Source organism: Eleutherodactylus coqui, chromosome 2 (assembly GCF_035609145.1).
Source record: "Eleutherodactylus coqui strain aEleCoq1 chromosome 2, aEleCoq1.hap1, whole genome shotgun sequence".
NCBI classification, from domain to species: domain Eukaryota; kingdom Metazoa; phylum Chordata; class Amphibia; order Anura; family Eleutherodactylidae; genus Eleutherodactylus; species Eleutherodactylus coqui.
Window position 1 is genome coordinate 84414814 of NC_089838.1, and position 17693 is coordinate 84432506.

The 17693-nt window shown below is 45.7% G+C and overlaps 1 protein-coding gene across 4 annotated transcripts in view; it reads left to right on the forward strand.

The window, feature by feature from the left end:
- The first annotated feature begins 9577 nt into the window (after positions 1–9577).
- DBN1 (drebrin 1) overlaps positions 9578–17693 on the forward strand; it is a 94816-nt gene continuing 86700 nt past the window's right edge. For all 4 annotated transcript variants that reach the window (XM_066591159.1, XM_066591161.1, XM_066591160.1 and 1 more), the window contains exon 1: positions 9578–9725. In XM_066591159.1, coding sequence (XP_066447256.1) covers positions 9640–9725 — 86 coding nt within the window. In that variant the 5' untranslated portion in view covers positions 9578–9639. The remainder of the gene's footprint in view (positions 9726–17693) is intronic.

Genomic DNA, 17693 nt, shown 5'->3' on the forward strand with positions numbered 1-17693 from the left:
GAGAGGAGGAGAGAAAGTTTAGCAATCACGCTGCTAAACTCCCTCCCACCTCCCTTCTCTGGCCGCTGTCATTGGCTCCCATAGGAGTCTATGCAGCGGCCGATGTATTCTGGCCGGGAAGATCCAGGACTATCTTTCCTGCCTGGCGTAAAAGCGCCTGACGCTATATATTGGCCCGGCTGGGCGCTTTTACGCTGCGGGAATACGCCTGTGTGATCTGATGCATTGGAATCCAATTCATCAGATGGTAGCGTATATCGGCCGGCCGTAAAAACGGTGGCCGATATACTCTCGTGTGAAAAAGCCCTCACGCTGAGAGTTCCATAGTCTCACTGTAAAGAACCCCCTTCTATGTTGGTGCAGAAGCCTTCTTTCCTCTAGAAGCAGAGGGCGCCCCCTTGTTACTGTCAGTGCTGTGCATAAATAGATGATGGAGAGATCTCTGTATTGTCCCCTGATATATTATACAAAGTTACTAGGTCGCCCCTCAGCAGTCTTTTATCTAAACTAAACAATTACAATTTTATAACTTCTCTGCGTATTTGTGTAGTTTATATAGATTTATTATTTTTTTAATACTTTTGCACAATGAAAACATGCTTTTAAAGAAAAATTTGAATCTGCATCATCACATTCCAAGACCTTTCTTCATACACACCCCGACGCTCCATCATGTACCCTTACGTCCTGGAGCAGGAAGGGGTTAAACAGTATTGATTGAACTTTCTATAACGCTATTTTTTAGTTCCTAAAGGGGACTTGAAGTTTAGATTGTTCGAGTGTTAGGATAGTACACTGCATTACTTATGTAATGCATTCTACTAAGCTATGACAGCAGCCTATTAGACTCTGCAGGAGGCAGGGCCTAATAGGCTGATTTCCATGGCATACATGGAGGCCTTTGTGGGGCTTTAAAGCTGCCATGAGAAGCTTTGGAACCTTGCAATCATACTGTGGGGTGCTGATAGGTGACAGAAAGAGCCTCCACCCCGTTATCTGCTTACATGCTGCAGTTGTTATTGATTGTGGTATGTAAGGGGTTAAACTGCCAGGATCTGAGGTTTCTGCATCTGGTGGTTAGAGTAGGAACCTGGCTGTCAGTCTTAAAACGATGCATGTATAGGTTTTAAGACCATTAGTGAGGTTGGTAAAAAGGCATATTGGCTGTCACTTAGGCGACTCTTAGGGCTCCTACTCACTTGCGTTTTTTTAACGCCATGTTAACGCTGCGTTTTCTCAACGCAAATGTCAATGGGACTTTCTATTGTTAAAAACGCATCGCAAGTTTGTGCTTTTCGATTTTTGTGCGATGCGTTTTTAACATTAGAGAGTCGCATTGACATTCACATTTAAAAAACGTAGCATTAAAAAAATGCAAGTGGGTAGGAGCCCTAACACAAGCATTTTTTGCTGCATATTACGTGCGTTTTTGCGCACGTAATATACAGCACTAATGCTCCATGTATTTCAATGTGGCCTCTCACACTAGGGCTTTTTGCACTGAGTATTTTAGGGTGGATACCCACTTGCGTTTTTCTTGCGCATTTTTCAAAACGTGATTGTCAATGGGACTCTCTATTGTTAAAAACGCATCGCACAAAAATCACACAGCACAAACGTGCGATGCGTTTTTAACATTAGAAAGTTCCATTGACAATCGCGTGGGAAAAAAATGCAGTGATATCGCGTGAAAAAAGGGCGCAAGAAAAATGCAAGTGGATGTCCACCCTTAGGCATGCAAAATTGCACACAGCATATATAATTATTCGGCATTTAGGCAAGGTGCGTAAAAAATACAGTAAATACGCAATTGCACATGTAATACTGCATTTTACTGCATTTTTTACACCGGGAGAGTAAAAAAGGTTGTGGCTTGCTTGCCTACTTCGTTATTGCACAAAAATACACAGGCAGGCAAATGCGCACAAAAACACAAAAATTCTGCTCTGCAAACAGTAAAATGCGGTATAAAAAACACTGCATTTTTACAGACACTTGTGTGAGAGTGGCCTACGGGGATAATATCATGGTTATGAGGGATCATCAGTAGCCATGAGTAATTAATGGAATAATCGGTTTGTGTCGATATCAGGACAATTTCACGAAAATCCTCGTGGATTGGGAAGGTCGATTCCAACTTCTATTAAAGCCAATGGGAGTAAAAATTGGGTCAACTAATTTACCCTCCAGAAGGTCCCCAACACAGCCAAAGGCCCCCAAATTGCATGGGAATACAGTCACACATCTTTGGAACACTGTGCTCCTTGTAAAAATTGGTCAAAATAGTGTACAGTTGTGTAGGGGTTGATTGTAGCACACGGGGGTCACTGAAGATAAAAGAAGGCCCACATAGTAACATAGTATTTTAGGCCGAATGAAGACAATGTCCATCTAGTTCAGTTCTAGACCCAGATCAACAACCCACTAGTCACCTAAAATCTATATCCTGTAATATGCTTCCGCTCTAGAAAGACATCTAGTCTCCTCTTAAATTCCTCCGTGGATTTTGCCATCACCACATCCTCTGACAGAGAGTTCCACTGCCTCACTGCTCTTACAGTAAAGAACCCTTCTCTGTTTTTGTGATGAAACCTGCTTTCCTCTAAACGTAGCGGATGCCCTCTTGTTACCGTCGCAGTCCTGGGTATAAGCAGATCATGGGAGAGATGCTTGTATTTTCCTCTCATGTATTTATACAAAGTTATTTGGTCACCCCTTAGGCCTCATGTCCACGGGGAAAATCAGATCCGCTGCAGATTCTACATGTAGAATCTGCAGCGGGTCCCTCCTGCCCCGCGGACATGAGCGCTGAAAATAGAAATTTAAAAGCATTTACCTTTCCGTAGCGGGCGGCGAAGGTCAGCTGTTCCTCACGGCCGGATCTTCATTTTCGGCCGGCGGATGAATTCCTGACGCCGGCGGCACGTCGCCGGCACGTCGTCGACATGCCGCGCGCATGCGCCGGGCACATCCGCCGAGCCGAAGCAAGGGAGATGCGGCCGTGAGGAAGAGCAGAGCTTCGCGGCCCGCTGCGGGTGAGTAAATGCTTTTAATTCCTATTTTAGGTCTCCCGCGGATCCGGACGGCTTCCATAGGCTTCAATAGAAGCCCGCGGGAGCCGTCCCTGCGGGAGACCCGCATGAAAATGGAGCATGGTCCAGATTTTTTCATGCTCCATTTTTTTTAAAATGCCTTTTATTGACGATCCGCGGGTATTTATCTACCCGCGGGTGGTCAATGCATCCCTATGGGGTGCGGATCCGCGCGGGAGATCCGCTGCGGATTTTAAATCTCATTTTGCCCGTGGACATGAGCCCTTAGCCGTATTTTTTCCAGGGTAAATAATCCCAATTTTGATAGCCTTTCTGGGTATTACAGTCCCTTCATTCCATGTATTAACCCCCTCAAGCACTGTAACATCTTTCCTGAGCACCGGTGACCAGAACTGTACACAGTATTCTATGTGAGGCCTGACAAATGCCTTATATAGTGGGAGAATAATGTTTTTGTCCTTCGCCCCTATACCTCTTTTAATGCACCCAAGACCTTATTTGCCTTTGCAGCAGCTGACTGGCATTGGTTGCTCCAGTTAAGTCTACAGTCCACTAGTACCCCCAGGTCTTTTTCCATATCACTTTTCCCTAGCAGCATCCCATTTAGTGTATATTGGTGACATCCATTTCTCTTGCCTATGTGCATAACCTTACATTTTTCAACACTGAACTTCATTTGCCATTTTTCTGCTCAAGCCCCCAGCTTATCTAGGTCCATTTGTAGCCGTACATTGTCTTCTGTTGTGTTAATTATCTTGTATAATTTTGTATCATCTGCAAATCTTGATATTTTGCCGTGCAGCCCCTCTATCAGGTCGTTGATAAATATGTTGAACAGAGTGGGGCCTAATACCGAACCCTGTGGCACCCCACTAGCAACGGTGGCCCAATCAGAGTATGAACCATTTATTACTAACCTCTGCTTTCTATCTCTGAGACAGTTCTTTACTCAGATACACACGTTTTCACCCAATCCGAGCTGCCTCATTTTGTATATCAACCTATTATGCGGCATGGTGTCAAATGCTTTAGAGAAATCCAGATATACAAGATCAATAGACTCTCCCAGGTCCAGCCTAGAACTTACTTCAGCGTAGAAGCTGATCAGATTGGTCTGACATGATCGACCCTTCATGAACCCATGCTGGTGAGGAGTTATTCCGTTGTTCTCCTTGAGGTATTGTACGATGGCGTCTCTCAGAAACCCCTCGAATATTTTTCCAGTTACTGAAGTGAGACTTACCAGCCTGTAGTTATCAGACTCTCTTTTGGTCCCCTTTTTGTATATTAGAACTACATTGGCAATGCACTAATCCAGTGGTACAACCCCGATCTTGATAGTATCCATAAATATTAAAAATAGCGGCCTAGCTATCACATCACTTAATTCCCTTAGAACCCTTGGGTGTGTTCCATCTGGGCCTGGTGATTTATCGATTTTAATCCTCTTTAGCTGGTTCCGCACTTCCTACTGTGTTAGGTATGTAATATTTTGTGAGGGGTTCATTTTGTTCCCCTGCATCTCATGTGACATTTCCTTTTTGTTCGTGAATACACTTGAAAAGAAACTATTTAATAGGTTTGCCTTCCCCCCATCATCTTCAATGATTTCACCTGCATTATTTGTTGAAGGGCCAGTGCTCTCAGTGCAAATCCTTTTGCTGTTAATTTAGTTGAAGAATAGTTTAGGGTTGTTTTTGCTCTCTTTGGCGATCAGTCTTTCTGCCTCCTCCTTAGCAGTTTTGATCTTTTCTTTGCATATTTTGTTTTTTTCATTGTATGATTTTAGTGCTTCTTCGCTGCCTTCTTGCTTTAGTAGTTTAAACGCTTTCTTTTTTTCATTTATTGCCCCCCTTACCGTTTTGTCGAGCCACAATTGTTTTTTTTTTACTTGTAGTTCTCTTATTTTTAAAGGGAATGAACTGCTCACATGAGGTGATTAGGATGTTTTTAAACTTCCCCCATTTGTCGTCTGTATTGTTATTTTTGAGGACACTGTCCCAATTAATGTTACCGATAGTAGTTCTAAGCTGATCAAATTTTGCTTTACTAAAGTTTAGTTTATTTGTCGCTCCCTGATAAGGCTTCCTATTGAATGACAGCTGGAAGTTGATTATATTGTGGTCACTGTTCCCTAAGTGCCCCTCAACCTGTACCCCCGTTATTCGGTCCGGTTTGTTAGTTAATACTAAGTCCAGAGTGGCCCTCGCTCTAGTTGGTTCCCGCACAAGTTGGATAAGGTAGTTATCTTTAATTGTTCACAAGAATTTTTCACCCCTATGAGATTTGCAGGTCTCGTTATCCCATATTATATCCGGATAATTAAAGTCTCCCATGATAATTACTTTGTTGTGGTTTGACACCACTTCTATCTGCCTTAATAGTAAGGTTTCAGTTTCTTGTGTTACTTTTGGTGGTCTATAGAAAACCCCTATCAGGATTTTGTTATTTCTTCCTCCCTGTATTTCTACCCACAGAGATTCCACCTGTTCTTCTCCTACTCCTATATCCTCCCGTAGTCTCAGCATTAAGTACGATTTAACATACAGACACACCCCTCCCCCTTTCTAGTTTCCACGGTCTCTTCTGAATAGATTGTAACCTTGTAAATTGGCCACCCAATCGCACTTATCATCAAGCCATGTTTCCGTTATTCCAAGTATATCATAGTTTTCATCAGTCATTCTCACTTCAAGCTTGCCCACTTTGCCGATCAGACTTCTTGCATTTGTAGCCATACAATTTCTACGGTTGTTTTTGTTCTTTAAATTCATTTTGCTACTAATGGTACTATTGGCTGTTCTGCCAGTTCAAGCTGTACTAACCCCACCCCCTGCTCGACCCCCATTCCCATTACTTAGACCCAGGTTGCTAGCTACACTGATTACCCCCTTGTTTCTCTTTTTGCCCTCACACATAGGGTCCCCTAGATCAAAAATTGCATGAAGGAAGATAGCAGGAGGGCTGTTTGTTATAAAAACAATATCATACATTTTACAAGGCCAAATTCTGCCAGGTGAACACAACAGTCAAGCACGGGCCTCCTACTCCTCCTCCTCCAAAGAAAAGCAGTAGAGTTACCAAAAATTACTCAAAGGGAGACAGAAGTTGTGCTGCTTGTTTTAAAAGCAATGTTAAATTCTACCAGGTGAACAGAACAGCCAAGCACGGACCTTCTCCAAGGAAAAGCTGTACATCTCTTTTTCGTATGCTAGAAATTTTTCGTTTTGGGAGAAGTAGGAGGAGGAAGAGGAAGGAATTGAGGATGAGACAGACAAGAATGAATGTCCCACAGCTCTTGGGGGTAACATGAAACATGGGCTACCACACAGAGCTTGCGTTTTGGCTCTGTTTTCGTGGAAGTTGGAGCGATTTTTTTTTATGTTCCCATAGCTGGGAGATGGAGGGCTGGTTGCTGATCTGGAACACACTGGAATATGGGGTAGATGTCAATGTTGGTGAAGATGGTGGTGGTTCTGTAGTGGCCCAGAATAATGGGGCACCTCCATAATGTGTGCTATCTCTTGTGTGTATTGTCTTGTACCTTGTCTTTGAATGAGGGATGAATCAGCAAAATGTGTGTTGGAATTTGCAGCACTGAATGGGTTAATGTCTGCAAATGGGGTGTCTCTGTCTGGAAATGTATCATTTTATGTTGTAAGTTTGGAGTCATGTGATCATGATAGATATATGTGTTTGCAAGTGTTGGTGAAGAGAGAGAAGGAGTTGGAGTAGTGGTTCTTCTGTTTCGGTCCTACCCCTCACCTTCAGTCTGTATGGGCCGGAATGGAGGAAGCTAAGAGACATCCCCAGCCGTCCCTGGGCCAGTTACACCTAGGAGATGCCAATGATATTCTCCCACTGAGGTACAGAGAGAGAGAGAGTGAACCGCCATGGCAGTGTAGAGTGTGCGCAAGACATAAGTGCAGGACGGTAGAGAGTTGAAGAGTGGAGAAGGTGTTTGTGCCGGGCACGGAGCCCCACATATAACGGAGACTGTGGATTCCTTGGTGACCCGTGATTTCCTCCCTGCCGCACCACCTTGTGATTTTTGCATAAATTGTCCTGCTGGTGTGAACTGTACCGTGTTGAACTGTAAATAAGTTTGCACATGTAAAGAAGAAATGCCGATCGTTCCCGACTCTGCTAGTTAAACTAACTCTGTGAGTGTGCACCAGTTCTTTCATCACCCAGATTCACCGCAGAGGTAAACTGCATTGTGGGTTACCCTGTTTGCAGGCCTTCCTTTAGCTACTTGGAGAGGTCCTGTGCTACCCACAGAGGGAGATGGTAGAGCCCCGTGACAATGCCCAAACTCTACCATGCTGTCTCCTAGTCTGAGGGCTCACTCCTGGATGCCCCTACACAAAACTGCCTCTCTGTGCTCAGAGGCTACTGCATGAACACGGAGGGTGAGCAGTGGAATACGGAGCAGGATAAGACTGACCCTTTGCCCTCCGGCCCAGGTGGCCTCTCCAAGGCGACGGGTGGTGAGAGTCCATACATGTTGAGTTAAGGTTGTTAACGTTCATGCCGCCGATCTTACAGATGACTGCTCTTCTGTCAAGTCCAGTGAGCAGACCTAGCTATGTGCCTGATGTTGGTGCTGCTGTTACTAGTAGTAGCTGATGGTGATGGTACAGCCCTTATGTTTGTCTGCGACACCCTATTCCCTGGCTTAGCATGGCGCTACTTGGCAACATCCGCCTCTTCCTCCTCCCATTGTGAGTTGCTATCATAACTCTCCCGATCTGTCCATATTGGGTCAAGCACCTCATCATCTTCCACCTCCTCTTCCTCTTCATCGTCCTTGTCCTCCTGAGTGGATTCTATGTCACAGTGAGCATCAGGACCTCGTACTTCCATTTCTACATCCCCCTGAGTGACCCCATGCACAACCCACCCTCATCTGCCTCTTCGGAGGAGAAAAATAGTTGGTCATTAGTGCATTCAATGTCTTGATCTTCTCCCTCTTTCTGGTTGTTTGGACTGCCCGGTTGACATCCATGACACTGAATGATGAAACAGCTCCTCAGACTAATTAGCATGGCCTGCTTTGGAGGGTGCAGGGGATTTGGCATGGGGTGAAGTAGAGGGGAGATGCCCATGGCCAACTGGTGCAGACTGACTGCTGTGTGCCTATGACAGGGAGGAAGAAGAGGGTGTGGTACTTGAGGCGCACTGTGTCATCCACTATATGACCTGTCCTGCATCTTGTGGATGGAATGCAGAGCCACATCCAAGGAACAGCAGCGGGCTTGTCTCTCCTCCTGCAGAAGGTGGAGCCGTTGCTTCAGTGGGAGGTGCTTGAAGTGCCAACTTAGCCCGTCCTCTACCACCGCCACCGACACGTTCCCTACACCTTGCTTTCTTCATGTTTCTTTTTAATTTATTTTTGTTTACTTCTTTGGCCGGTCTCACATGACCGGATTAGAATTGCGGATTCCGCAATTGCTGTCCGCATGGACGATTCGTGGTAAATCGCAGGCATTGAAAGGCATGTAGTTTGAAAGTTTCCTTCACACCTGCAGGTACAAATTGCGTATTTAGCGAGCAGAAGAAAACTCACAGCATGCTCTATTTTAACCCGGATTCCACGCAGTTAGGCTCTATTGATTAACATTACGTATAGGTGTATACACTCTGCCTGTTATATATGGCTAGGTCATGTGATGCAGGGTCCAATAAACCTGTTATTCCTATGCAAGATGGAGGACACATTCGGTGACATCAGCAAGGTGCCTTGGCTAATGATTGGCTACATGCTGACCTCTGCAGCAGGAATTATGGGAAATTCGATTTTCTAGCAATTCATGCCAAAAAGCTTTCAATTTTGCCGATCAAGATGAGTAACACCAGTCCTCAGTCTTGGGATATAACAATACCATCGTGTGGTCCGTAGTATTATGGGATGCAATAACACCATTGATATGAGGGGTCTCTAGTATTATGGGATGCAATAACACCATTGATATGAGGGGTCACTACTATTATGGGATGCAATAACACCATTGATATGAGGGGTCTCTAGTATTATGGGATGCAATAATACCATTGATATGAGGGGTCTCTAGCAGTATGGGATATAATAATAATATCATTAATACGAGGGATCTCTACTATTATGGGATGTAATAACACCATTGTTATGGGGATCTCTAGTATTATGGGATGTGAAAACACCATTGTTATGGGGGTCTCTAGTATTATGGGATGTAATAACACCATTGTTATGGGGGGCTCTAGTATTATGGGCTGTAATAACACCATTGTTATGGGGGGCTCTAGTATTATGGGATGTAGTAGTAGCATTATTATGAGGGGTCCTCATGGGATGACAACACTTTGTAGGTTCCTTCTGCCACCGTGGTGATTCGTGAAATGTCTGGTCTGGAGCAGTGTGACCCCCATAGACGGAGCACTAGGGGGGGATCTATGCTCCGTCCCCGCACTAGGACCCCGCAGCTCCCTCCCTCGGCCCTCCCTCCCCGCCGCAGCTCCCTCCCCTCCTCCCTCCATCTCTCTCCTCCCTCAGTCCGCTGCCTCGTCTCTCCATCCCCCGGCACACAGTCAGCCCGCAGCCGGCATGGCCTCCGTTAGCTTCAAACCCCATCGCCTGGAGCTGCTGGCTGCCTACCATGATGTCATCCAGGAGCAGACCCCCGTAGACTGGTGAGTACGGCTGGCAGTAGGACCCTGCTGTGCCCGGGGCACCTGGCACTGTGCTGTGGGCATCCGCACGTGTGCGGGCACTGCATTGTGCTGCAGCATTAGGTGAGCGTGCAGTGGGCATGGCCATGCTGGGGTGACATTGTCATTCTTCACAGGGCATCATCAGGGTTAATTGCACCAGCGGTGGGTGAGTGGGGTGCATTGGATAAAATGGTGCAGTACATAAGGTAATGTGGAAGGGCAGGGCTGGGGGAGGGGCCTTAGTCCCTGCAGGGATTGGGGTGTCTAGTGACTGTAGATGTAGGGCACAACTACAAAAACAGTGTAGTGATGTTTTATCATGAGCAGCATGGCAACAGCTGGCATATCCTAAGTGATGCTTGGCACATGATGGCATAAAGGGGTGGGGCACAGCACAGTTAGGATGCACATTTGGGGCCACCTGTCATGTTATAAGCCATGGTGCAGGATCTGCAGGTGGGCACTGAGGGATTTGTTGGCCTGATTGGATTAATAACAGGCAGGCTTCTGTAGCTGTCATTGATTCTCAGGCTGGGCTGGTGTTAGTGCAGCGAGCTGCCTCCAATTGTACATTTTTTTCCCCTCTTCATTGTTGTGTGATTGGATTGGCTGTATTTGCAGCTAGAATAGCAGGCTGGTGCTGCATTGGCAGGCAGATGGCATTGTACCCTCATAGGATGCTGAGCTGTGCAGAGAGGGTCTCTAGGAGATCTGCCTCTTTGTGTCTGCTGGATTGGAGGACATTGCTGGAGAACAGGGAGGGTGGGTCACCACATAGGAAAGACTCCAGGTCTCTGCTCAGTTATCTGAGATGATTTAGGGGGGATTGTGTGGGAGGGGGCCTTGGGGAGACATTGAGAACTTACATTTGGGTGGGGAAGGAATGAAGGGAGGAGGAGGAAGGGGGTGTGAGATCAGACAAATCATTACAGCATGTGAGAAAATGGTTGAGATCAGCTCATAGGATTGCTGGAACTTCCTATACTGGGGGGTTAATTTACCTTTTTAGGGGGTAGAAGAAACCTGTGGGTGTTACAGGAGGGGGGATGATGCAGCTCCATTACTAAATCTCCAGGCCAGCTCTGTCTATTGAATTGTCCTCTTGGCTCACAATCCCCACTGCTGTGTATTACCTCATCCCTTGTATTTCTTTACTTCTTCTTTGTTCCCCCTTGTTTGTTTTTGCTCTGTAGCTTGTGTTTATTTTTCTTATATAATATGTATCTACATGTATTTCTTCTCAGTCTGCAACATGTTACAGTCTGTCTTCAGCTGGCCTTACATGTAATGTTTTATGCACCTCTGGATGAGTTCTGAGATTTTTTTATTATTGAAGCCGATGGAACAGATTTCTTTTTCTGATCATTTGTTCTAATGGACTTAATTGTCTCCTATTAAAAAAATTGTCTGTTGCAGCATGTGATTCATTCTCAGATAATGGTCCTGCTATTCCTTACGGGGCTGCACACACCCACCGGCACATGTTTTATTGCCTTTGTCTTTCTTGATAACTCCCTGCAATGTTGCACTTTTAGACTCTCTTCACCATTTTTCTGCATTCTTAACCCCTGTTCTAGCCTTTTGCTTATCTCGATCTCTGGCCACATACTTCAGGTTGTTAAGTAAACAATGCCTCCAGGATTCTTCCTTAAATGTATTTGCCATATTTGGAGTTGGGAAGGAATTCCCCACCACACTAATATGGGGCAGCTGGCATTTGTCTCATTGGAGGGGGATTGCCTTCCTCTGGATCAACACTGTAGTATTATAAATTGGAGTTGAGGGACCTGTGTCTTTTCTACCTTATAAAATATGTAACCGTGGTCATTAAATTCCTATATTATTCACCTTTTTTATTATAGGGAATTTAATGTGTTCTGCAAGGTAGAATGTGGCTATAACTATATTAGTCCAGGGGTTTTCCAGTGAAATACCGTTGATGACCTGTCCTCAGGGTAGGTCATCAATAGTTGATCAGGGGTTTGCTGCTTTTGACCAAGGTTGATCAGCTGATTGAGCGCCCTCTGTCAGCGCCGCAATACACAGGGGTTGGAGTAGAAACTGCTGCTCGACCCTTGTAGTGGCTGGCACTTGTAACTGCAGGCACAGCTGTCATTAAAATCAGTGGGAGCTATGCCTGCAGTTGCAAGTGCCAGCCACTACATGGGTCGGAGCAGCAGCTTGCACTCCGACCCCTGTGTATTGCAAAACTGGCATCAGGTGCCTGATTAACTGATCTGCCAGGGTCCCGAGCAGGGGCCCTCAGCCAGTCAACTATTGATGACTCATCCTAAGGTCAGGTCATCAATGGTATTTCTCTGGAAAATGTCCTTAGAGAATGAGCGTGTTTGCAGTAAGACAGTCTTAAAATGTGCCAGACTCATCACAACTGAATTATAAATCTGTTGAATTTTGAGACTGTTTAGTCTTAGTGTATATCACGTATTAGTTGGCTTAGTAAATGCCAAATATTGTACCAAAATTTGTGTAATTTTCTGTAATTTGACACAATTTAAGCCACACCCATTTTCAGGCGAACTGGAAAAGGTATTTAAAAACGAACAGTAAGTATGGTGCAAAGCATATATCTGTTTTCTGGTTCTATTTGCACCATAAGGGCTTATTCAGACGACTGTATATCACCCGGTTTTTACGCCTGGCCTATATATGGTGTCCCTCTCTGCAGGAATGGGGAGGAGGCTGGAAGAGTCGGGAGCAGTGCACTTAGCTCCCGCCCCCTCTTCGCCCTCACCACTATTTGCATTGAGATGGGAAGGGGCGGAGCTAAGACACAGAACTTGGCTCCGCCCCATCCCCCCTCACCTGCCCATTGCAAATAGTGGCGAGGGGCGGAGAGAGGGCGGGAGCTCAGTGCACTGCTGAGAGGGACACCGTATATCGGGCAGGCATGAAAATGCGGCCGATATACGGTCGTCTGAAGTCGCCCTAAAACTGTTGCATTGTGAATACTACATCTGTCCCAATGGGTCACTAGGGCAGGGCTTAAAATCTTTCTAAAGGGCACCTGATAAAAGTTCATCAGTTGGCACAACTTCAGCCACAGAATGATCTCTGGAAGTTGCTTTCAGGCTCAATTACCAAAGTTAGCCTTTGTTAGTGGTCAGGACTGCAGCAGAGTGTGTTTTGAGTCTGCCCAACCCTAGATCCCTCCCCCTTAGGCCGGGCTCACACAAGTGGATTTGAATTGCAGATTCTGTGACCGCGTATGATCCGTGGTAATACACGGATCAATCAAATCCATTAAATTGCACAGTTCCTCATGTTTTGTGGCTGTACACAAGGACACGGCTGGGGTCACAGCTGGTATACGCATCGGGCCTGGACAAGCGGATTCCGCCTACGGCCGTGTGAGCCCGGCCTTGCTGTGGTGTTTATGCGCCAAACCTGTCGCCATGTTCTTCCTTTTTTTTTTTTTTTTGTAGATCAGTGTTTCCTGACTTCAGCCTTCGTGTATCGCCCCAATAGGTCGTGATTTTAGGATGTCTTACAGAGAGAACACCTGTAGAAATTTCTGAGGCGATGACAATAATTACATCCCTGGTGCAATACTAAGGAAATCCTGAGAACATGTTGGGTTACTTGAGGACTGGAATAAGGAAACACTGTTCTAGACCTCTAATAAAGCCCTTTTATTATATTGCTCTACTTGACGTCTATTTTGGGTGACCGTAGACATTACATGTCTGTTAGCATGGCCACACGATTTTGCTGGTATCTACTGACTATCTGACATTGTGGGCCATAGACATCAGGTTATTAGCAGACTGCTGCAGACCTCAACAACCCCGTAATGTATGTGACCCGCGCCATGGACCATCCCAGTTCACGACCAGACTGCTCTCCACCCAGCATTCTTGTTTCGCGTCTCTGCCAAGACTCCACCGAGGTTCCTCATCCCTGTCCACACCGCCTTCGGTTCCTTGTTGAGATACTTATCACTTTTGGGAGTTGCTTGTCTTCCTAAATAAATGCTGGTTATGAGCCATTTCATAGTTCTCATTTCTTGGGATGAGCTAGGAGTCCAGTGATGCATATTCTGGCACACTTCCCTTTTGTTTCAGTCTACTAATGAAATCTGAGTCCTGATGCTGAGATTGGCTGGACGCTTAGCTTCACTGCATTACACGTTTGGCCGTACTGAGCCGGGATACAGCTGTGTCTTGTACCACTGCATTGTGCGGACATCTGATAACTGGCAGCAGCAGCTGGTGTTAGAGCATGGGGAACAAGCCGGAATGGAGTTTTCTGTTGTGCAGAATCTGTAGGCTATAACGCTAATGCTATCTAAAGGACATAACGCATGATCTGTTTTGGCAGGGGTGTCAAACTCATTTTCACCAAGGGCCACATCCGCCTTATGGGTGCCTTCAAAGAGCCAATTGTAAGATTGTATACTAATAGTGGCCAGGGTAGCGGTGGGCTGCCGTCCCAGTGGGCCCAGTAGCGGTGGGCTGCCGTCCCAGTGGGCCCAGTAGCGGTGGGCTGCCGTCCCAGTGGGCCCAGTAGCGGTGGGCTGCCGTCCCAGTGGGCCCAGTAGCGGTGGGCTGCCGTCCCAGTGGGCCCAGTAGCGGTGGGCTGCCGTCCCAGTGGGCCCAGTAGCGGTGGGCTGCCGTCCCAGTGGGCCCAGTAGCGGTGGGCTGCCGTGGGTCACGGAGTTTCTCCCATTGTTTTCAATGGGGAAGCCTCGCATTGCACCATGTGCACCTAGCATGTGGTGTGATACTGCCGTCGGCCCCATTGAAAACTGGGAGATGCAATGCGAGGGCACACACAAGATAGAACATGCTGCAATTTGTTTCCTGCATCACACCACCCTGAAGGAAAATGTTGCTCATGTGTATGACCCCATTCAAAAGAATGGGGTTCATATTTGTACGTCTTCCCTGTGTAAGGGCGCGGTCACATGAGCGTAGGCGTATTTTCGTTCGCATGTGCGCAGCGTTTAATCGCCGGAAAGAACGTTTTTCGGCGATCATGACCAGAGCTAGAAAGCGTATTATCGTTTGTTCCTACTTTGCAAACTATCTTTTCGGCCATCGAATATGCGTTGGCGCATATTTCGGTCACATATGTTCCTTTTTTTTTCGGGTTGCCGTTTTTACGCGCCGTAAAATCGCCTGTGCGAACGAATACATTGGAAACCAATGCCTCAGATGGTCACGTTTATACGATTGGGCGCAAAAACGCGCCGTTTATGCGCTCGTGTGAACGCACCCTAAAGGCGGTCTAATTTATTTGACTTCGCCATTACAATTAACATAGATTAGTTAACATACTTATTGTCAGTTTCTACATAAAATAACCACATTTTAGTCTTTAAGGTGTCCTTCTTTGTCAAGTTGATAGTAAATTTTATGCTGTGTGTGAAAGTGCCCCAAGACCGCATTCACACAAACTTATATGCGCAGTGTATTACACACACAAGGTTGGTGCACCTAATGGGCAAGGAATAGAGCCCATTGACTTCAATGGGTTTGTGCGCTCATATTTTGTTTGTGCAAAAAATGCAGAGCGTGTTCGATTTATTTGCGCAGGGAAAGAGCAAATATTCAATTGATTACCCATTTCAATGAAGGAGAGCATTGTTGTGTGTTTTATTGCAAATGGTACAGTAAAACGGGAGCAAATACTCAATACCCATTGGTCAAATACGTGCCGCAAATGCATGCGTAAATGTGCTTCCACCCGTGTGATACCCGCCTAATGGTATGTCTACATGGGGCGAAAATGCTGTGGAATGTCTGCTGATTACCCGCATCTGATTTCAGAACGTACAGCGCTCACCCCGAAGTCATCGGCTGTCAGCGCTCCCTATACCAGGCAGCTGGCGGCCTATACTGAGCGCAGCTCCGCTTGACCATTCTGGATAACTGTGTGCACATAACCTGAAAGCTCCAATACACATCAGCCTATGACAAATGTTGTCAGTCAAAATGGTTGTTCATTAGGGCAAATAAAACAACGAACGACTGTCTTAGCAGACTGATGGCAGACCATCATCTGGAAAGGCGAAAGATGTGGAGTTCACAGAAAGATTGGTCATCTGTCGTCCAGTGTCATCAAACATGTCTGGACACCAGTAATGGTCAGTATGGACTATAGTGTGTATGGCTGTGTCTGCAAAACAAGTGTTCACTAGACGACTGTTCAGCGGCCACCTTTCTTCTATCTAATGTGTCTGGTCACCTTAAAGGACTTGTCTCACTCCTACCTATTGATTCTCAGTATAGGTCATCCATGGCAGAGTAGTGTGGGTTCACCTCCTGGGACCCCTAGCTGTTGGCTGTTCTCCATGGCCGGTGTCTTAAGCCGTCTATACACATTCAACCATTATTATTTGTCCAACAGCTCTTTCCCCCTGCTGCCACATACACATGAACTAATTGGTTCTGTCGAATGTTCACGTGTTAAGGTTCTTTAAAATTGGGATCCCCAGGTGTGTAGAAAAAAAACCCACTTGTACCTCACCGCTCCAGTGATCTCTGCTGTGACGTTTGGTTTACAGGCTACAGCAGCCAATGACAGAGCACTTTCATACTTGCTAGGCCCTGTCTCTGTCGAGTCAGTGTGGACCAGCAGCTTGACTCTTCTGTTTGCACAAATCTCGTAGACATGATGGAAGTAATTTACATACATTCTGTGGAAAATCTGCAGCAATTCTGCCACAGCTAATCGCAGATAACCTTAAGACTACTGTTGCTCATTGTTAATGGCGGGGTGATAAAATCGTCCTGATTTTTGCTAAAATCTGATCTGATCATCCCAACCCAATTTTTTTGCAAATATGGCTAGAAAATTGTTGTACAAATACAAGTCATGTGTTAATTCATATGGTAATGCACATGTTGGAAACTATTGGCATAAGATGATGTGCAAGGCATCATTCTCTTTGTAGTTTTATAACATATTTACACGCTGTAATTCCAATACAAGTTAAAGTAAAATTAGAACAAAAATTGCTTTTTGTTTTTTTTGGAACTGAGCCACTTGAGAGAAGGCTGAAAAGAAAAAAAAAAAGAAAATAATAGACACCTTGCATATCATCCTATGCCCAATATTTTCAGAAGTATGAATTATCAAAGAATATGGGTCTTGGTGACATTCAGGAAATTGGCCAGAATTACCTGATGGGTCAAAAAAAATTGAGTTTTTTTTTAAAATATAAATTCTACTAATGAACAAATTAGCATAAAAGTCAGTGATGGTTGCGTTTTGAGGGGGGGGGGGGGGGGGTGTAGTCGTAAACATTCCCGCTATCCAGCTATTGTTGTTCAGCGTAAGTGCGTGCGCAGACTAAACTATGAACGAGAATTTCTTTGCTTTTTGTTTGTTGTTTAGTTTAGAAATGCTATAATTTCTTTCCTAAGAGAGCACCTAGACAATGAGTGAGGAGAAAGAAAAGGCCATTCATGCTCCTCTGGGTAATCTGCAAATAAGGGGGAATAATACCTTCACAGCGCCACCTATTGGAAGGCAGCATTCCTTCAAGCCAAAGTTAGACTCTTTATAAAAGCCTTGTTACAAGGAGCATGAATGAGGTTACAAGGTCTCCTCACTCACTGTCTAGGTGCTCTCTAGGAGAAAAGATAGCGTTTCTGACCCCCGTCCCAGGCCCCTCACTAGTGAAGCCAGACTCCTACTGTACACTGATGAGGGACAAACACCTTGAAACAGCTGTCTGTGCATGGAGTCTGTCTTTGCTTTTAATTCACAGTCATTGTTACAAGGCTTGTAACAATGGGGGGAAGCCTAATACTCACTTGGTCCACGGCATCCCGATTCCTCCCGATTGTCTCTGGCGGCGGCGCTGCGGTAAACTTCGTCTTCCTCATATCACAGCTGAGCTCCTGCTGGTGACGGGGCTTTGAATAGCCCGCCTGCAGCACAGCGAGTGCTGTGATTGACTAATCAAGCGCTAGCAGCCAA